The sequence below is a fragment of the Pararge aegeria genome, chromosome 19, assembly GCF_905163445.1.
Source record: "Pararge aegeria chromosome 19, ilParAegt1.1, whole genome shotgun sequence".
Lineage (NCBI taxonomy): Eukaryota > Metazoa > Arthropoda > Insecta > Lepidoptera > Nymphalidae > Pararge > Pararge aegeria.
Genome location: NC_053198.1, coordinates 14,296,741 through 14,319,359, shown reverse-complemented (window position 1 = coordinate 14,319,359; position 22,619 = coordinate 14,296,741). Strand labels below are relative to the sequence as shown.

Sequence of the window (22,619 nt, the reverse complement as noted above, 5' to 3'; positions counted from 1 at the left end):
ATAGCTTGAAAGTTGAAGAGTAGTATCTATTTGTTAATGCCTTCAGAATATTTTTAGTAGGCTGCAAAAAATTAGTAATTCATTTAAGGGTAATGTTTGGACTTAGTATTTAGCTCGAGAAAACCATTTTACACAGACGCAGTCACGGGCAATCAGTATTATGCTCTAATCTATATGGCTCCATATTGTTAGTTATTATAGAGATTCATTTCCGAAATGTTGAGGCGAAGTAAAGTAGGGCTTGCCTAAATTTGCCCTTTAAAATATCGATCGTTTTTGCGTAAATGGCCGTATGAATGATTCATGACCCGATTTAGTTTATTGATTCAAAGTGATTGGGTACTTTTCAGCGGCGCGAAGGATCAATTATAAGAAACCTGGCATGCTACGTCGCGTGACCCATACAAAGTAGACTTCATTGGCATGTTTTACTGTCGTCCCCGAAAAATCTGTATCTTCAGATGCTGAGTATTTCAAAATGAGGTTAAAATAATAGCGATTTTTTTTAAACTATGTAGTTCTTATTAGCAAAAAATATATGTTGACCATTTTTCTTAGTGAATTAGATCTGCTATACACGATAAAGTAAAATTTATTTCACCGAAAGAAATAATTCAACGTTATCTTTGAAGTTAGAATAGAATAGAAAAGGCGGCCTTATCACTAAAAGTGATTTTTAAAGGCAACCTGAGCGTGCGAAGCCGATAAAAAGGTGGAAAGTTAGATAGGTATATATTTTCTCAGTTAGTTATTAACATTTTGGGTTAAAATAAAAAAAATAGACTAAGTACATGGGATTTCTGCTAATTTTGGTTAGTTAACTTCTTTATGGGCAACTAAAGAGATAGAAATGCAAAATAAAAATGGAAATGATAAAATGCACGGAACGGTTAGCTGTAAAAGTAATATTTACGTTTGCAACGTTCTGTGAACAAATCCGTTCACTCTTATAAGGATAGGTTTCAAAGTTCGAACTCAATCAAAGCAATCATCAAAAACTTCAATAACTCGGTAGGGCGCTAATAAGTTCTTTCCGCGCCGCCCAACTTTATGACCCACGACGCCAATAAAACTTCATCAGAGGTACGTGCAAGGACTGATCCGCAGCGGCTTTAAAGCCTTTGCGAGGGGGGAAAAGTCGTCGCGACGCTCAGTCGGGCGCCGGCCTTTGGCAGCGCCGGTCGCACTTATGGCCCGCGCCAGGTAAAGGGCATGCGGCCCGCGCTCGCCGCGCTCGCGGCATGCTGCGTGGGGGCGCGCGCCGAGCTGCCCTCCGCGCGTCTCGCCACGCGCAACACCACCATCTCCCACGTGCTCCAGTGTTCGGACGGGCTCGTGCTCCCCGCCTGGTTGCCCCTCGAAGATGTCCCCACACTTCAAATAGCCTTCCGCGGTCTCGTCTACTTCCTCATACTCATGTACCTGTTCATCGGAGTCTCCATCGTCTCCGACAGATTCATGGCCGCGATAGAAGTAATAACATCCAGGGAAAAGGAGGTGCGCGTGCGACGAAACGGCAGCGACCAAATCATAGTCGTCCGAGTGTGGAATGAAACCGTGGCTAACTTGACGCTGATGGCCCTCGGATCCAGTGCACCCGAAATATTGCTATCAGTTATCGAAATCGCTGGGAAAAACTTCGAGGCTGGAGAGTTAGGACCAGGCACCATTGTCGGATCGGCTGCTTACAATTTGTTTGTGATTATTGCAATTTGTGTTGCAGTGATACCCGACGGAGAAGTGCGAAAGATTAAGCATTTAAGAGTGTTTCTAGTCACCGCCACTTGGTCAGTATTCGCGTATGTATGGCTCTACCTAATTCTAGCAGTGATATCGCCCAGTGAAGTGGAGGTTTGGGAGGGTGCTGTCACTTTCCTGTTTTTCCCTGCCACCGTGATGACGGCGTATATTGCGGATCGGAGGCTTTTAGTTTACAAATATCTGAAAAAAGGCTATCGAGTTAACGAGCGTGGTGTGATCGTAGAAGGCGAAGGGGATGGCTCCGTTGAAATGGCATTGAAACCTAACGCTGATGAGTTTGCCTCTGATGACGAAGAAGGTCGAGAGTTGGAAAGATCTCGCAAAGAGTACATAACAGTTTTGCGTGAATTAAAAAGGCAACATCCTGATGAAGATTTGGAAACAGTAGAGCGGATGGCTCTTGAGACATTGATGGCTCGGGGTCCGAAGTCGCGCGCTTTTTACAGAGTATCAGCAACGCGGAAAATGATTGGTGGAGGCGATTTTTCTCGGAAAATACACGAGCGAGCTCAGAGTGATCTCAGTGAAGTAAAGGCGGAGTTACAGCGCCGAGATTCAGCGTCCGTAGTCGCTGAACCCAAGGGTCCCAATGTACGCTTCGATCCTGACCACTATACCGTTATGGAGAATTGTGGATCGTTTGAAGTGAGAGTAGTTCGCCGTGGGAATCTAAATGGAGAAGTAACGGTGCAATATACTACCGAAGACGGGACTGCGGAGGCTGGCTCTGATTACGTAGCAGCTCAAGGTTCTCTTACATTCGGGAATGGTGAGACGGAGAAGAAATTTACCGTCCAAGTGATTGATGATGAGGTGTTTGAGGAGGATGAGCATTTTTACGTGCGTTTGAGTTCCCCTAAAGGCGCTTGTTTGGCGTCTCCATCTACCGCTACGATTGTGATTTTGGACGATGATCATTCCGGAGTATTCTCGTTCCCTCAGAGGGACTTTGAGTTGACTGAGTCGGTTGGGACTTACGATCTCCGTGTGGTGAGGACAGCTGGTGCTCGGGGGAAGGTGCGGATTCCTTACTGGACGGAAGACGGCACCGCGAAGGGTGGGGCTCAGTATGAGACCGTGCAAGATCACGTCGTTTTTGAAAACAACGAAACAGAGTGAGTACTTTTGATTTTTATTGAATTAGTAAAGTAAGAGTGTTTATTTTAATAATAGTATTAGTGCGACGAATGTACTGTTACGAAATAACTACGTCGCTTGACAAAATTAGCTGAGATCGTATGTCAAATTTAGATGAGTCTTGTCTTGGCTGATTAATATTAATACTTTGAAATTTGAATCGTATCTCTTTAACTCTATCATAACCTTATATTTTGATTATATTATAGTTAAAATACAGAAATTTAATACCAAAGAAGATCTTACGACTAATTGATTTTTTGAATAGAGCCGTATCTCCTTAATAACTTTCTTTCTACTTTACCGTCCGTCGGAATATGTGGCAAGTCCTTTAATGTAGCGCCTAAAAAATAAATATTTATTACCAAAGTTCTCGCTGTATTTATATAAGAAATCAAGTCAACCCGTCACGCCCATGGCGGTAATAATAACTTTACCTAGTAAATTTATGTTTCCAAAGTTTTTCAATTGTAAATATTTCTTACATAAGTTATTACATAACATTTAATGTGAAACATTAACATCGTCAACATAATAATAATTTCATGTGGTTCTACTTAGGTTTTGTTGGATAGAATACCTTGATAAAACTGACTTAGTTTCCAATCATCCAAAACTTTGCAATTGTCTGAGGTTTTTCGCATACAATTGATGTTTATAACTTCATTGTGTAATATAGATATCTGCAAAATTTTACTATTAAACCCCAACAAGGTATGGTAAACGACAAATAATATTATAATTTAGGAGGTACATCAAAACCGAGGTTTGACCGCTTTGAAATACCTACAGTCAGTGTACAGTAATTTTTCGGTCTAAAACACATAATAAATATAAATTGGTTCTTTTGATATTTCGTCCCTTTTCCTGTCTGAAAAACCTAACCACTAACGCTGAAATTAATAAAATGAAAAATTTGAAGATGGCAGATTGAATTTATTAGTAATATTCTTATCTACTGGGCATAGCATAAAAGGATAGCACATCTTAAGTCAATCTGCCATCTGAAAACTTTGGTTTAGACTGATGATTAATTTCGGCCGTAATCCAAATGGGTTGTTGTTTTTAACCACGGATCGTCTTTTAGCAGCGAATATAATCGTTCAATATAATTGACGTTTGGAAATTGTTCTCGTACGTTATTTGCTGTCGACTCGGTAGGCAGAAACAAACAAAGTAAGTTAAAGTAATCGCAGACTACCTTACGAGCCGAAAAATGCTTGAGAGTCCATGCCACGTTTTTGCGTTAGCAGAAAACGTCAATGATGTCTACGTATGGCATTTCGGATGCAACCACTGCTATGCGTTACAATACGATGCATGCCGCATCGTAACTAACTAGGGATATGGTGTTACTAAACTAAATCTATAATACACTAGTAGGTATAATACACTAGGTAGGTAGTATTAATGTCCCACTCCTGGTCACAGGACTTTGGAATTTAGAGCATAGATCCACCGCACTGCTCCAAAGCTGGTTAACAGCCGATAATTGAAAAGTATAGACTTTAGAATTCTTATACTTCCTTGAGCTGAAAAAAAACCTAACTTCTTTGCTAAATATGATTCACCGCGATGTATAGGTACGTAATCTTTTGTAGAAATACACGGTTTAAAAGTTTGCTTCTTTTTCTTTTTACTTTATATCACGTTACCAATTTGAATCTCGCAGTCAGTGGTTTTTAACCATTAAGATTTGTATTCAGTTTAGGTTTTAACAAGTAAGAATGTACACTGAATAATTCTTAAAAGCTTGAGGTAAGGTCTCTAGCTGGTACTGAATATAAAAGTCTTAACACACGGATGCACTACAAAGTAAAGTAAAGGGTCTTCGGTTTTTTTATTAAGAGATTCGAAAATTTTTAATTCAGCTCAACTGATGGCATTGCATGCGCCAAAGGATAACAGAATTGCGGCTTTTTAAGATCATGAATATCTGGGGGTTGCTTCACGAGTCACGAGACCTTATCTTCCCGAGGGTTTATTACGAGGCGACCGAGGGAATATATGGAGTACGGGTAGCAGCGTCCTCTGTGCTACTACTACCGTCTACTACGATCATGGACAAACCCTCACGCTGCGAGAGGCTTTTAGTCTAGCGGTGGTCGGGTGATGAATCTGTTGAGGTAGTCTGCTATGACTTTATATCATCGTCGGTATTCATTATATTTACAATCCAATGTATCAGTACCATTACTTGATGTATTCGATGAATACGTCATACCTAAGGGCCCCCATCCTTTTGGAGGTTGGTAGCTCTTAATCTTATCTTGAGATTATATTGGAGGAATACCGAGGTTCCTATTTATAAAATTTGAAAAAACTCGGATTCTGAATATTCGAAAGTTTAATGGTGTACATTTTTGAAAGAGGAGTATTTTAATATAACGTTCGTCAAATTTGACCCTTTTCTATTTTTTTTTACGGTAACTAAACACTCCTGTTTATATCAATACCATCATCATGTCAACCAATAGACGTCCAATGCTGGACAAAGGTCTTTTTTAGGGAGTTTCAAATACAACGGTTTTGCGCTTCTTGGGTCCAGCGGCTTAGATTTATATGTTGATATTATTATATGTGAGGAATAAGACAACGACCATGCATATGCAGCGCACTATTTAAGGACGCTTGTATACACAATGTTGTGTGTCTTTCCATTAACTGCTAAGACCAGTAAAATTTGTAGACACGCGAACTACCCATGTGAGACCTCTAAACCACCTTCGGGAACTTTATGTTTATTCAGGACCAAAAGTAACCTAAGTTACTCCCTGTCCATTCAACTGATTCTATGCCAAAAATCAAGTCGAAAGGTTGCTTCGTTCGGGCGTAAAGGATGACAAACAAAAAAAACACAATTTCGCGTTCATAATATTACTGGCTGTTGCTTGCATTCTTCTATTTTAATTTAAGAAATTTAAATTATCACTTGCCTTAACGTTGAAGGAAAACGTCGTGAGGAAACCTCCATGCCTGAGAGTTTTCCATAACGTTCTCAAAGGTGTGTGATGTCTACCAATCCGCACTTGGCCAGCGTGGTGGACCATTGCCTAAACCTCCTAATTCTGAGAGGTAACTACCTGTAGTGGGCCAGCAATGGGTTGATCTTGATGACTCCCAGCGACGATAGGATCCGTAAAGCTACAAATACTGCCTCACGGTTAAATATAGGGTGTAGAGTTGCGGCAACGATTCCAATCTCCTCATTATGGCGCCATTAGCCGAGCCTCGTTACATAACATCCTCATATAAGCGATATATCTAATTTCATTCTCTAAGCGGGTGAAAGTACATTATATCATTATATAAAGTAGGTTTATTTAATATTACCGCTTCCAGTACGTTCGATAATCGCCATGATATTGTGTGGTTTCCTTCAGAATGACAACTCGTCAGGTTTCATATTACTGTGGCAGCCGTAACTTCACAGTGGAGTTATTTATTTAACAATGCAGCTTCTATTTGATAACTTGGATATGTCATAGTTCACGGATGTTTTGTTGGACGGACTTTAGGAAATCACGTTTCTTGTTACTTACGTCATTACTGACTATCCACACTAAAGTTATAATTGTGAAATTGTGTCTGTCTGTTTGTTTTTTGTATGGTTTGGATACTAATAACAAATTATATCTACTGAGGTTTCGGTCGAAGGAAGCGGCCCAGGACTTTTCGGTTGCGCGTTTCGTTCACACGCTGGTAGAAGTGGAGTTTTTTATGACAGAGCTCGTCCGAGGAAGTGGTACCGTCGCTCCTATTTCTGCCGCCAAGGATCATTGCTGTGACGAGGTTTGAACAGCGTGGTTGCCGGTGTGATGTATGAACAGTCACATAAAGCTTAACACCTTTGCCTCAGCTCATGAAAGGCTAATTGAAATGAAATAAAAAAAGAAATGCGTCTCGCGTGTAGTCTGATCTGGACGTCAGTTGTTATCCTACCGACACGTACTAAATGTTAAATACTATTTCTTTGTTTATTTTTAATTCAAGTTTCCTCATAATCTTAGAATTATGTTACTCATAAGTTCTGAAATATTATGTGAAACAGTGGAACGCGCTGAGTTTACGATTTCCCGTAGAACCAGATATTCTCTCAAGCTTTTAAGTAGAAGTAGCTTACGTCCTTATAATATTACTTCAGTAAGTTACCAAATTTCTGTGATAAGTTTTACCGTAATATTCGGTTTAAAGTATAGTTTTGTTTCTAATAGACACGGCCAAGATGATGACTTTCCGGGTTCCGTATCCCCTAAACCTTTTATGAACCGTGAACAGTGAGTATGACAAATGGTAATAAGAAAGAAACCTGGTTTAGTTTGTATAGGACTTCTAGTTAGACCAAGCCACGTTTGGAATCGTAGCTTTACTTCTTCACATCATCATCATCATATCAACACAACAATCAACATTACCGGCCCACTGCAGGACACAGGACTCCCACAGTAAGACAGGTAAAGACCATACACAACCTCGCTGGCCCAGTGCGGATTAGTGGACTCCACACGCCTTTAAAAACATTATAGACAACTCTAAGTTACGCAAGTTTCCTCACGATATTTTCCTTCACCATTGAAGCAAGTAATATTTTAATTGTAAAAAAATAAAATAAAGAAAGTTTGTATTTTCACTATGTTTATTTTGTTGCTAAGCAAAGATACTTAGTTACTTTATCAGTTACGTCTGGTGAGGTTAGCAGATTTAATTTTACTTCCAAGACCGCTGAAAACCTTTCCGTATGGTTTCATAGAAGCCTCAGAAACGTACCGTACCTATAACGATTATCCACGGCCGAGTGGGTCGACCTTCTTTATAATATTACAACTTAATCTCTGAATTTCGGCCATCTTTGCCACCTAAAGCTACTTACTATGATCGTTGATCAAAGGAAACCATAAATTCGGGTGTCAGAGTTTACGCTGGGTATTCTACTAACACCACGAAAAGTCTTAAGCGATATAGATTTTGTTTAAAGGAAGGTTATTAAATTGTAACTAAAAAATTTGATACTTAAATCGCACACTAGTCACGAGTTAATATTGTTTTGTTTTAGGTTAGGTTAGGTCTCGACGACCTCTCTGTGGAATTTAAATAGGAGGTCCCGGGTTTGATTCCCAGTTGGGGCAATTTGAGAATTTAAAGTTTCTGAATTATGTCAGGTAAAAAAAAAGTTTTTTTTTAAATAGGATACTTTTGATTCCGGAAAACTTTCGAGAACCGTTTCCCAGGGAGTAATAATTTTTTTTATAACATATGCAAGGTTTACACACTTAACCGATCTTGACGAAATTTACTACAGCATTTCCAAGCAACCTGGAAATCGATAGTGGAAATGTTTTTTTTTCTTTCTAATGTAACACTTACTTTGTGCAAAGTTTTTTTTTATTGGTATCTATTTTATGTCTCATCCAATTTTTTTTATTGTCTTTCGATTGTGTTTGTATCCGCTTTGTTAAATCTAATTTCCGGAGTAACTTATCTGCTTCCAAGATATTGCATCCGTAGTTTAGGGTTGCCAACCGCCGATTATGCAAATGATTCTGCAGATGATGTAACGTCAATAAAGTATTTTTACCTACCTATTTTTAAATAGAGATATTTAGATAAAAGCAGATTTTTTTGGACTTTATAATCTAATCGTAAAAGCAATACAAATTTTACGTTTCTGAACGAAGCCAATGTTCAGAGAGTCACATATCAAACTCATATTTGAATTCAAAGATCTCACTGACCCCTATCATTACACTGGAATGGAAGTGTCTTACACAAATGAAAGCTGAAATTTTGCCCCAATTGAAGCGCCACATTAGACACACGGCTGTTTCTGGAACTAATATTATATTGTTTTTAGCAATAAAATTTTAGGTTCGTTGGCCACTTGTATTGCAAATTTGACAGATTTGCAGTGCTCAAAAGTTATCTTTTATACTTGGTTAGTTAAAGTACTTTGATTATTCTTAAGTTTGTATACTTAAATTTCGAGTAACGTGTCCTTTGATAAATCTAAAAATCCTTCAAATTGTACTTCTTTCTTCTCAATCCTTTTCAGTTGAAGCAGTTTGGTTGGAAACTCTCTTCTTGTTCAAAAAACGATATTCAAGAGACTCCTTAAAAAGTATTTTATGCGACCCTCATATGGTTTGTTGTTTATTTTCATTGTTTATATTTTCCTTTGTGTTATTGTCTTATTGTATTATGTAAATTTCAATTAATGGTATATCTTTATGTATAGATATTTAGTAAGTATATTTTGTATATTTGACGGCCCTGCTTTCTGAGTCCAAGGCGGTGGGTTTGATTCCCACAACTAGAAAATGTTTGTTATGTACATGACTGTTTTTCAATGTTTGGGTGTTAATATGTATATTATAAGTATTTATGTATATTATTCATTTTAAAAATATTCATCAGTCAACTTAGTACCCATAACACAAGCTACGCTTACTTTGGGGCTAGATGGCGATGAGTGTATTGTCGTAGTATATATATGTTGCTAATTTATTGCTATTCATATAACTTTTTATGTGTACAACCTAACCCTATAATCCAAGTGTTTTTTTCACTGCTGGATTATTGTTTAAACATAGTCTGATTATTATTTAAACAAAGAGGTTGATAACCCTATTGTCAAGGTACTTACTAGTCCACATTATATTGTCATCTCTTTTATATTATCGGGCGAAGTTTGCAGGCTTATTGGTATTCCTGCCTCCATATAGAGACGATGCTATAATGAAATTCAATTTAGACTTAACAAACTTTGAGCGGAAAGTTTATGTAACTTACGGACGTTATTGAGGAAATGAGATTGTCTTCTTTCAAAATGAAAGAGTATTTATTGACTAAAAAGTAGTTGACCCACTTGATTATAACAGTAAAATCATAGCACATAAACAGAGCAAGACTTCGCAGGCTATGCAAGGAACATGCCGTACGAATTTTTACGTACGTCATGAGCCTGTAATTACATTAGCAACCAGGCCTTTCGAACTGGAACACAGAAATGCTGCTTCGCGGAGTATATAAGTATGGTGATAGACCTTACTTTCCCGGACGAGCTCTGTCACAAAAAGCTCTACTACTTGTTCCAAATGGCTTCATATTTTTTCGATATCAGTTTTGATCAGCTAGTAGTTTTTTTGAGCTTTTAAAATTACGCTATGCTATTTGATAAAGCATAATATTAAGTCACTTATTAATGTGGTTATCAGCACTTGTAGGTTGATGAGGTCAACCACACTATACACAGACAAACACACTTTTGTATTTATAATATTAGTATAATAACCTTTTAACAAATCTTTTTCAAGTGAAAAAAGTCTTCTAACATAAATTATAATAGCCAAAAACTGAGACAAATATCTTGTATGAGGTTTTTCTTTGGGATGTGAGCATTGTACTTTATGTAGCATATATTGTAGCCTAAACTGCCCTTTGTCTACCCGATGGCCCGGAAGATATCACTCATGCGATAAGGGCAGCGTTTGTAGCTTTATGATAAATTTACCTCGAAAATAAATGAAAGCAAAGAAGTTTAACTATATATGAAGCTTTGCGCGCATCAAGATAAAAAGATTGGACTAATGCAATTGGGCAATGGGAGATAAAATAATATTGAAAAAATACATAACTTATTAGCAACTTTTATTGCGACATAGAAGGGATTTTAAGAACTAGCTATAAAACTAAGATTACATTTGTAACGGTCTCCACATTACTAAACTAAATGGCGCCACAAAGATCCTGCATCGCGCTAACGAAGTGTTCATTTCGAAGTGTCATTTTGAGAACATTATGTAAAACTGTGAGGCATGCAGGTTTCTCACCATGTTTTCGTTCACCGTTAAAGCAAGTGATATTTTAATTCCTTAAAACGCACATAACTTAGAAGAGTTAGAGGTGCGTGCTGGGATTCGAACTCGGCCCCCCGCAAAGGAAGTCGAGCTCCTGCCCGATGCGCTATCACCGCTTCTAATATTATATTATTTAATTAATAAATTGTACATATAAAATAGGAAATCATGAAGACAAGAGTGCTTACCACTAAATCCTTTTAAGAGATACTCCTTGACCAGTCTCTTAAACGACGGTATACACGGGGATCTTTTTAACGACTCCATCAACTCTTTACTGTTAATATATAAAAAAATGTGTTTTTATGTACACGCGTTAGAAGTTATACTTCTTTGGCGTAACAAGATAAAAAACTTTTCAGAAGTTTTATCGTTAATGTTGTTTTTTTTAATGTTACTGTAGTTTTAAAACTACATAACTACAATAAAAAAAAGTATTGGATAAAAGCAGGCGTTACTTTGCGGAAATCCACATATTGTGAAAATTAAGCTTAATTTGCTATATGTAAAACAGAAGACACCAGAATCTATATGGTGTAATTTATAATTTCTTCAATCCTTATACTCCACACCAAACAGATCTTCGGCAATGAACCCTCTACGCACGTTTCGCTCCGAAATCCTCAGGAGATGTTGACTTTACAATGAATAATTGTTAACAATTATTCAATTATTCCCGGAGTATAGCAAATGAAGCTTAATTTTCATAATAGAAAATAGGTATTGGATACATTGAAAGTTTTATTATAACGCATTATCTAGTTATCTCATTTTCGGACTACCAAGTTTAACTGAACATTAAAATGTGAGATTTTTGTACACTTGAATCAATTAAATCACCAGAATTAGCCCGCAGACTTTCCCAATAGAATGTCGTATATATCGACTATAAAATGCCGACTAATCGAAACTTCAGGAAAAAAGGGAGCTGGCGGACGATGTATTCCCTTCTCACTCGGTTTCAAATTCAAATTCAAAATTCAAAATTCATTTATTTCAAGTAGGCCTAATACAAGCACTTTTGAAACGTCAAGTCTGTCCGTGTGTAGTGACTCTACCACCGGTTCGGAAGGCAGATTCTACCGAGAAGAAGCCGGCAAGAAACTCAGCAGTTGCTCTTTTCCAACATCAAAAATTTACATTTTATATTTTAACATAAAGCGGAGCCGGATGCTTCCAAGCAACCTTGTCATTAAGAAACTCATCAATTGTATAATAACCTCGCTGTAATAAATGTGTTTTAACACATTCTTTAAACTTATGGATTGGTAGGTCCAAAATTACCTTAGGAATCATATTATAAAAGCGTATACTCAATCCCACAAATGACTTCTGCACCTTTCGCAGACGATATGCAGATGTCACTAATTTATGACCATTTCTTGTAAGTCGACTGTTTATATCCACTTTTTGTTTATAAAGACTAATATGTTGTCTTACAAATACTATATTGTTATAAATGTATTGTGAGGCTACCGTAAGTATACCAATTTCTTTAAATTTTTCACGGAGGGATTCATGTGATTTAAGTTTATATATTGACCGTACAGCTCTTTTCTGCAATATGAATATAGTTTCAATATCAGCAGCTTTGCCCCATAATAAGATCCCGTAAGACATCACACTATGAAAGTACGCGAAGTAAACAAGTCTTGCTGTTTCTACGTCAGTAATCTGTCTAATTTTCCTGACGGCGTAGGCAGCCGAGCTTAGTTTACCTGCTAGTGTATCTATATGGGTACCCCACTGAAGCTTACAATCCAAGGTCATGCCCAGAAAAACTGTGGAATCTTCCATTTTTAGTGATTCTCCATTTATTATTATATTTTTATTAACTTTCTTTACATTTGGTAAAATAAATTCCACACACTTAGTTTTTTTTGCATTTAAAAGTAAATTATTGACAGTAAACCAGTGCGACACATGCGACATAGCACGGCTTACATCGTCAGAGTTGTCTCTACCTCTATCAGTTTTAAAAATTAGAGATGTATCATCAGCAAACAGTACAATGTCACAGGTTTCACTGACATGGTGTGGTAGATCATTTATATACACCAAAAATAGAAAGGGACCCAAGATTGAACCCTGTGGGACACCCATTGACGTAGCCGACCCCTGCGACTTAATGTCTTTTATGCAAACCCTTTGGGTTCTGTCACTGAGATAAGAGGCAACCAAATTTAGTGCAACGTTTTTGATACCATAATGGGCTAGTTTAAGAAGCAAGGTTTTATGATCGACACAATCGAATGCTTTGGATAGATCACAAAAAACACCAATGGCATTCTGCGAACGTTCCCAGGCATCGTACACATGTTTTAAAAGTTTAGCGCCTGCATCCGTGGTGCTACGACCTTTAGTAAAACCGTACTGCTCCGGATGTAGTAAGTTATTTACATTGAAGTGATTCAAAAGTTGATTTAAAATAATTTTTTCAAAGACCTTACTAAGAGCTGGTAAGATTGAAATGGGTCTGTAATTGTTAATGTCGTTTTTATTGCCAGATTTAAATAGAGGTATAAGTTTACTATGTTTCATTAAATTTGGAAAAGTACCTCTATCAACACATTCATTAAAAAGTATGGCTAAGTAAGGGGCAATAACGTCTATAATGTTAGATATTACCATTACAGACATACCCCATAAATCACCGGTTTTTTTCTGTTTCAACAACTTAAAATTTTTTATTATATCATATGCAGATATATGTTTAAAATTAAATAAAACGTTGCACTCATTAACGTTGTTCCTCAATAAACTCTGAGCTGCAGTAGGTGAAGAATTAAGTGAATCAGTCAACAAAATAGGAACACTCTGAAAAAAGTTTTCAAAGGTACTTGCAACCTCACTGTCAGCGGTAACTTTATTATCATTAATAATTAATTCAAAGTTTACGTTGCGAGATTTAGCTTTCCCAGTTTCATTATTAACAATTTTCCAGGTTGTTTGTACTTTGTTATCCGATTTTATGATTTGATCCTTAAAGTATAGCGACTTAGCATGAAAGCAAACGTTCTTAAACGTTTTAGAGTACATTTTTACGTGTTGTAGGAAAGCTGGAGTATGGTTATATTGTTTTTCACTATAGAGCTCATACAAATTATCTCTACTTTTGTATATGACAATAGTTGCCCAATCGCTAAACTTTATTTTTTTATTGAAATCTATATGTTTGAAATTGAATATTTTGTTAAATCCATTTTCTATGATATTAAAGAGCGTACCATAAATGCTGTCAGGATGACCGTTCTTAAAGACAAGGGCAGGAATTTTGGATGATATTTCACCTTTGAATCGCGTCAATTTGCTCTTAGTTATCGGCCTACACTTGACGATATGTTTATCTTTGTTTATATTATTCAAAACAGTAATTTGTTGGCCACAATTATCTGATCTTAAGTTGGTTATTATCGATTTACCTAAGATATCACAGTTGAGAAAAATATTATCTAAACACGATGCTGAGCTTGCTGTGATTCTAGTAGGTTCACTAAAAGCATAATTTAAATTAAAACATTTAAATAAGTTTAGCAACCTAGTCGTAGTTGCATTACTAAGTAAAATATCAACATTAAAATCCCCGCATACTATTGCTTTTTTTGTGGATACAGACAATCGCTTAAGCACATCTTCCATTACATCCTCAAAAAGGCTAAAATCACCTGAGGGGTGACGATATACACACACTATTATAAATCGCTCCAGCTCCACACAAGATAGTTCTACAGTGCGTTCAACAGAAAGACTAACTATGTCTTTTCGCTCCTTACAAGTTATATTATTGTGTACAAAAATTAAGGACCCACCATGAATTGCAGTCCTTCTGAAGAACACACTGGACATTTTGAAATTCCTTAAGATAACTGCTGGATGTGCACCAGTGAGCCAATGCTCAGTAATACACAGAATGTGTATATTGAGTTTTTCCACAAACAGTTCTATTTCAATTTCTTTGCCGGTTAAGCTCTGTATATTTTGATGTACAATGTTCATATTGGAGAGCTTCTCCGTTGTCTGGCTATCTAGTTTAAATAATTATAAGAAATTTTCTTAGTACTTGAACAAGTACTTGGGTCATTATCAGAAATATTGGTACCTAAAGTACAATTTGTAAAGTTGTCAATAGACTTAGTTACAACACTTGTAACTGTATCATTTAAATTGTAAGCTAATAATGAGGCTATATGTTGCTTACATTTTTTTGACAGATAAAAAGTATCCCTAGTCAATAACAGTGGTGAAATAAATTTATTCACATCAAAATAAAAAACTGCCTCACTATGACGGCATGTCAAGTTATAAATTAATAAATTTAAATTATAAATTTGCTTATTTCGCTTAGAACTAAGTGTGCCACAGTACGGAAAGGCACACATAACAAATCTACATTTAGATTTTTCATGCAAAGCCAGCAATTTTTCTACACATCTTATAATTTGTGTCTTTTTTACATTTAAGCTGTCTCCTAACAAAAATATAACATTTTTATTTACATCTAAACTGTCTATGTTCAAACTATCAATAAGATAGTCTAAATTAGCCCCCGGTGAACATCTATTAGTCACTGAGTGATCTAGGTAACAGTTCATAATAGGACCAAAACCTTTACCTAGCTTGTCTGAAATTACTAAAGTGTGTTTTTTATGCTTACTTGATAAATTATAATCTAAGGATGTAGTGACAGGAATAATACTTTCACACTGCTCTTGGCAGGTCTCTAGCTTATTAGAGGACAAAATACTACTACTTAAGTCTAGGTTAGCCGTAGGTATATCTTGAGAACATTGACATTTATTTGCCAATGACTCAAAACGAGCCATATTGTAGGTACCTAGAGCTAACAACTCATCAGCTGCCAGAATTTGTTCATCAATCTGCTTTTTTGACAGCTCATATTTAATAGTCATAGTTTTAAGTGAGTCTTCCAGCTGTTGAATAACATCATTTAAGGTTTGGATTTCACTCTCATATTTTTCCCTGCTACTTTGAAAAGAAAGAGAAAAGGTATTTAACTTATTTAACAAAACTGAACGTTCTTTTCTTAGTATCAGGTTTTCACTGCTTTTCTTCTGGTTTTTTACTAATTTTTGAGTTTTTTTTATTATTTTACTAATTCTAATGTATTTTTTTATTTTATTGTGGCTATTTAAAAAGGGGAGATCTATTTGAGGCTTGGTTTTTTTAACACAAGGGCTATCACAAGTCAGATCGATGCACACTGGCATTGTTGAGGATGAAGTAAGTAGTTCATCATACAAGTTACTTGTTGATTGCATTTCAACATTTTGTAATTGTGACTGACATTTTGGTTTCGCGACTACCTTCATCCTGTTCAAATCGTCTAACCATATGCGCGCGCATTTTGTTACGTCGTATAATTCCACTCCCGTGTTTTTTTCCTAACGCCACTTTAGAAGTATAACTTCAAAAATAAACGAACGAAATAAAACCAAAAATTCACATATCTTTTCCTTCAATCCTGTTATCAGTTAATTTTTTGTTATCTAAATCCAATAGCTACTTCACATGTTTCGTACGGAAACCTTACTTTCTATTTGAGTTAAGTTTAACTTAAAACCACTGAAAAAACAAGGTAGATACCCTGATTCAAATGCTAATAAACATTACGTTGCGTAACGCACGGTTAAATATAGTTACCATACCAACAAATAACAATAGACTCGTGCCAAACGGCTATTGTGTTACGAAAAATAGTAGCGTGCATTCAAATTAGATACATTGTTCACTATTATATTGTGCTCTTCATAATAAATAGTATCGTCGTTTGTTTCCTTTTTGTAACGGGACATACAAAACTATCCTTACTATTGTTATAAACGAAATCAAGCAGCGACGGAGCAATGAAAGAGAATGAGGAGTGTTGATAAGGTTAACGGGTTTAGATTAGACCGCATAGGCGATGTGTTGTATTGTCAAAGTATATATATTATACAGTATACTAGCTGTTGCCCGCGACTTTGTCTGCGTTTGGTTTTGTTTTTTGATGTGGCATTAAATTTAGTTGTAGATCTAAAAAAAATTCAAGTTTTCAGTATCACTAAGTCTTAAATGAGGGGTTTGCTGCTGTCCGCTGAGGAGTTGTGTCCTCTATCTCCAACCACAGTTTGGGTAAAATTAAACACATATTATAACCTCTATAGTACAAAATAATTATTTAAATCGGTTATAATTTGTCGGAGTTACGGTGTAAAATCGTCAAACACTTATCCCCTCTCCCAAAAGAACCAAGCCTAATGTCGGGATAAAAAGTATCCTATATTACTTCTAACACTTCCAAGAATATGTGTACAAAGTTTCATGAGGATCTGTTAAGTATTTTTTGCGTGAAAGCGTTTCAAACAAACTTCCATTGACATTTATAATATTAGTAGGGATAGGGATAGGAATATATATACGTGAGTTATTTGGATATATATATCTATATATCCAAATAACGCACGGAGGCATGTCTATGTACATTATAGGCACAGTATACATATTGATCACGGAATGCGTTCGGTTCCATGATTTTCGATCAACCAAAAAGTGCCTAAAGATGTTTTCACTTCAATAACAATATTATCAATGCGAAAATGTCTGTTACTTGGTTTGTTGCATTTGTTCGGAATTGGGAACAGAGATAGCTTGTACTTTTGACTCAGCACGTACACCGAAATTGTAGAACGTGAAACTGGAAACGATTACGTTTAACAATAACCATTTAACGCTCGTGTTGATAAACAAGATGGCACAGTGTTTCCAAGGCGACTTCGAACGTAAATATTGATAGTTTATGGATGGACTGAGCTGCAGCAATAGTTATAGTCCACTAGTTGTTGCCCGCGGTTTTGCACTCTAATATTTTTTAACGGAAACGTTTGTTTTCCTATACAAAAATAGTTTATTCTCTGCCCTTTCAATTATCTCTATGCCAAACACCAAGTTGATTGCAAACTTAATTAGGGGTTGAGAAAGTACAAACAAACAAATACACTTTCGCATTTAAATATTAGTAGGGATAGCGAATATAAAATACACTGCATAAAATATATTTCGGCATTTTTAGCAATGCTAACAACTCTCGTCATTTGCTGCGTGAATATTGCTAATGCTAAATCAGATTATATTAAACCGATTTTGACAAAACTTAACACTGAGATAGCTGGCTGGTATCCTGGAGACAAATAAAGATTACTTTAAGTTTACTATAGTATCTATGTATATAGAGGTATATATGCAAATATATATGTATATTTATATGCACCACCTACCTCTCTTTAAATTGTATACTTAATGTTAAATTTTATTTACACTCATTCATTCGTTCAATTTATTCCGAATACTTTGTTGGTAGGATCAATGACGGTAACTAGCCCAGAGGCTAGTCAGTATTTTCTCTGATCTGCGCTGGGTTGAGGTTTCAATCTGTTGAAAAAGAGAATATTCATAAATTTTAAATTCCCAAATATAAACCACCAAAATCGAATATGGACCTCCCACTCGCTTACCACTGCACCAGAAAGGAACAGAGAGGAACAAGAATTTCTAAAACAGAGCTTCTACCCAAAAGCTGCCACGTCGCACGTTAGCAAGATAAAAGCTCGCCATTTTCGTCAATGCTACCAACTCTCGTTATTTTCTGCGTAAATGTTGCCATCTGCGGAAAAATCTGAATATATTTAAACCGATGTCGATAACGCGTTTGTATCATAAAATAAAAAGTAATAACGTCACGTGATATAAATAAAGACCGCCTAATGTCACATGTCGTTACCACCCTGCGAATGTTCTCAAATTGCCATAAATTTTTATCGCGTTCGCTAAATATATTCTCTTGAACATAAAAGTGCCTTACAAGATTGTATTTTCTTTTAATTTCACTACAAGTTAGCTTGGACTGTTACCGAACCTGCTGGTAGTAAGTCTGAGATGGTAACGGGCTAACCAGTTAGCGGTATGGTAGTTATATTGAACTCAAACTCAACTGAAATTAATAAATTGCAGCCGATGTTAAGTTTTCTCATTCACTCCGCACATTGAGCGAAAGAGATAGGACCACCTCGGCGGCATTTTATAAAACGCGATTTTGTATGCGTGGACTTCAGAACTGGGTCTAAAGCTTCGCTCGTTAACAATTTTTAATCTTACCTCGGGAACTATTTGAGAGATCAGTATAGAAATTACCTACATGTCCTTTTCCATAGCATAGTCATGCATGTCACGCATACCAAATTTCAAAGCTGTCTGCCCGCGGCTTAACTTGTAAACAATTTTCAACTTTCCCTCGGGAACTTCTTAAGGAATCGGAATAAAAGGTAGCCTTTGTTCTTTTCCATGTCAAAGGCTACATGAATGCCAAATTTCATCGAAATCCGTTCAGCCTTTTTTTGCGTGATTTAGTAAGAAACTTCCACACTTCTACATTTATAATATTAGTAGGATTCTTTAATTGCGTAGGTGAGTTAAAGTCAACGACTGCTGATGATGACCCAGTATCTGAGCGAAATCTACGTAAGGTTGCAATTTGGAAGATATGTAGGGTTGCTATATTTAGATTGAGGTAGGTATTTATTGCACCATGCAGATGACCTGGTTTTTGCGGACAACAGCAAATTAAGCTTTATGTTCACTGTAGCCAAGAAACAACAAACCAACCATAATTGAACACGTAACGAGTAGGTTTGTGGCAATTACCAAGACCTAATAATTCGTCTTTGACTTCAGCGGCGACTGGCGACCAATTCTGGCTGCATTGCTACTAATGTATAATCGATGCTAGCGGTTCGCTTGGCTCCAATTTGTTTACCGATAACATCTTACAGCTTGGGTCACGTCAAGAATGTGTTTCAACTTTACTTTTGTAAATTAAGAGTGTTGTTCTATCTATTTATTAACCCCCGATGCACGACGTGGTGTTATACTTGACAACGCCAAGTTGACAGTCTGTTGTGTGTGTGACTTTTTGTGTTATATATCCACTTGTTGTATTTTATAGTGTACATATATACCATACCATAGTAATTAAGAGGTGCTCTGTCAGTGCCTTTGGACGGTCCAAACGTCACGTCTGGCTTCATCGAAGTTCAGAACTGGGTCTTAACAGACGCAGCAAACATAATAAGTGAAGACCTTTCTGGGATCACACCGTACCTACGAGTTTAATTGTTGTGTGTTGTATAAGGTTTTTTTTTAAATATTGATTTTATTTAGTTTGGTTTTCTATAACTGTTTCTTTCTTTTCTTTATACTATACTAGCGTACTCAGCCCGCTTCGCCGGGCTAGATTTTGCTTTATTTTATTTAAACAATAAACTTACATCATAAAATTTTTGATTTAATATATTATGAGATTTAAATTAAAAATTTAATTTATGTCTCTCCGTATTCATTCTGTTCTATTCTCTTCTCGAGCGGGTGAAGATCATTATCTACACCTATGTACACCCAACAATAGAATATCATCATAGTAAATAAAAGCCGTATTTGACAGTTTGACAGTTCAAAAATAGGATGCTCCGATCGTCACCAAACTTTACAGGATTACTGGCCAGGTCAATCCGGAGATTCCCTGAAAGTTTCATTGAAATCGGTCCAGCCGTTTCGGAGCCTATACGGAACATATCCACACACTTTCTCTTATATATATATATATATATATATATAAAAGATACAGCAGCTTTATAGTATGTATGTATATGTTTTTATAATTGCAAAGTTTTTCTATGTAGCAAAGGAATTAATTTGTGTATTTTTAAATGTATAATTTTATGAGTGTTAGTTACATTTTTCCTTTGTTTAAATGTATTATAATTGTTGCTTGGTTAGACGAATTGGGAAACTTTAATTGCCCTCTGAGTATGTAAATAACTACCTAAATAAATGAAATTGGTCACTAGGACAGAAAGGTTTTAGCGTAATCGAATAAACTAATGCCATTAGATAAAGTAGATGTGATTTCAAAGCGTTTTAATACGCATTGTCCAAATGAGTAATGAATGGTCTTCAAATACTTGGCGTCTCTCGCATTGATTATGCATTGGAGACAGAGAGAGTTGGCACCGTGCTAGTTCGCGCCAATTGTGGGAGTCAGGGTGCCACGAGTTCTTACTATTATTTTAAATGCGAAAGTGTGTTTGTTTGTCCTCACTATACGCCGTAATTAAGCAACCGATCGACTTAATTTTCGGCATAGAGTTAGTTGAAAGGACGGAAAGTAACTTAAGTTACTTTTTATACCTGGATAACAAAAAACCTTAATAAACGCGGACAAAGTACGCGAACAACCTGCAAGCAGGTTTGATTTGCGAAAGTATGTTTTAAAGATTTTTGTGATAGAGCCTCGTCCATATCTGATGGAACTATCTCTAAAACGCCTAGCTGCAGGGCTAGCACAGACAGACAGACACAAATTGTATCCCCAATTATATCCCCTGATGGGATATAATTTATATATTCCCTGATGGGATATAATTAACATGACCACCTGCTCGGAAAAGCTCGGGAAAATAGATAAAGAGAAGATTACCCCGTTTATTTATTATATTATTTCGAGTTTGTGAAGCTGTGGGTGAAGATAAATTTTTATCCTTTCCCCGGGGAGATAATTGTCTCCTGCCAACGCTAGCCATGCTGTACCCATATATTCCAAATTACATTAAAATCGATACAGCGCTTGATATGAAGCAGTGGCGTTCCTAGGGTCTTGAATTTAAGCAACCACAGTTACAGACTAATTTGATTCGTCGTGACCTTTAAAAGTTTATCTTATGTTCGCCAATTAATGTTTGTACTTATTAATATATTTTGTGAATAGCATTACGGAATAGCCGAGCAAAATTTAAAAGAGATATTTATGGCAACGCAAGCCCGGCTTTTTGGCTTCTATGGTAGTACCGCAACTCATATAAACGTAGTATGCAAACAGACAAACTCACTTTCGCGTTGATACAATAAGTATGGTGAGTTTTTCGTCTAGTGGCATGCTTCAGCCGTGGCTAGTTACCATCAAAGACTTGCTGCCATGCTATTGGCGCGGTGGGCAGCGACCCTGCTTTTTGAGTCTTAGGCCGTGGGTTCGATTCTGACGACTGGAAAATGTTTGTGTGATGAACATATTATTAGTATTTATGTCTATTATCTTCATCTTCTCATTGTGGGAGGAGACCTGTGCCCTGTAGTGGACCGGTAATGGGTTGACATGATGAGGATGAGGATAGATAGAGCAACAAAATTTCGGAGTGAGCAGAGGAATTTAATAAAGATGACAGATATGGTCACCGCAGTATTTTTTGTTTTTTTATTTTATTTTTAAAATGAAACTTATTTAGACTCGTTGTGATTTCAAACTCGATGAAACAAAAATATAAGTCCATAGCAACACAAACAAATAAATGTATAGGACAGAGTGAGATTATACATTTTTTTACCTATTCTAGTTACCATGGAAACTAAATAATAAACCTTACATTTATCCGAATAGTTCTGATACTCTACATCCACCTCAATCTCTCGTAGACTACTTTTCGGAAGTTACACTTCTGCCGTATGTGAATAAATTGCACAGAATTTTTATTTTTCTTGATTATTGTTAGGCGGTGCTCTGGCAGTTTCTACCGTGCAAAAGTCACGTCTGGTTGCCGTCATGGAAGATCAGCGTTGGGTGGCAAACCCTACGCTGATCTGCATGCATGCCGCATGCTGAGTAAAAAAACATTTTGAGATCACATCGTACTTTTAAGTGTTGTGTAGACCTTAAGCTTTATTTATTTTTTAATTTTTTGATGTACCCAGTGTCACTCTCACGACTAAGACGAATCTATTGACACAACTTACATCAAACTGCGACAAGCCGTTTAGGCGCGGCGT

General features: G+C 36.5%; 1 protein-coding gene across 2 annotated transcripts in view; it reads left to right on the top strand.

Annotated features, from left to right (window-relative positions):
• The first annotated feature begins 1,170 nt into the window (after nucleotides 1-1,170).
• Nucleotides 1,171-22,619, top strand: part of LOC120632245 (sodium/calcium exchanger 3) — a 148,726-nt gene continuing 127,277 nt past the window's right edge. For both annotated transcript variants that reach the window (XM_039902058.1, XM_039902057.1), the window contains exon 1: nucleotides 1,171-2,876. In XM_039902058.1, the coding sequence (XP_039757992.1) occupies nucleotides 1,213-2,876 (1,664 nt within the window). In that variant the 5' untranslated portion in view covers nucleotides 1,171-1,212. The remainder of the gene's footprint in view (nucleotides 2,877-22,619) is intronic.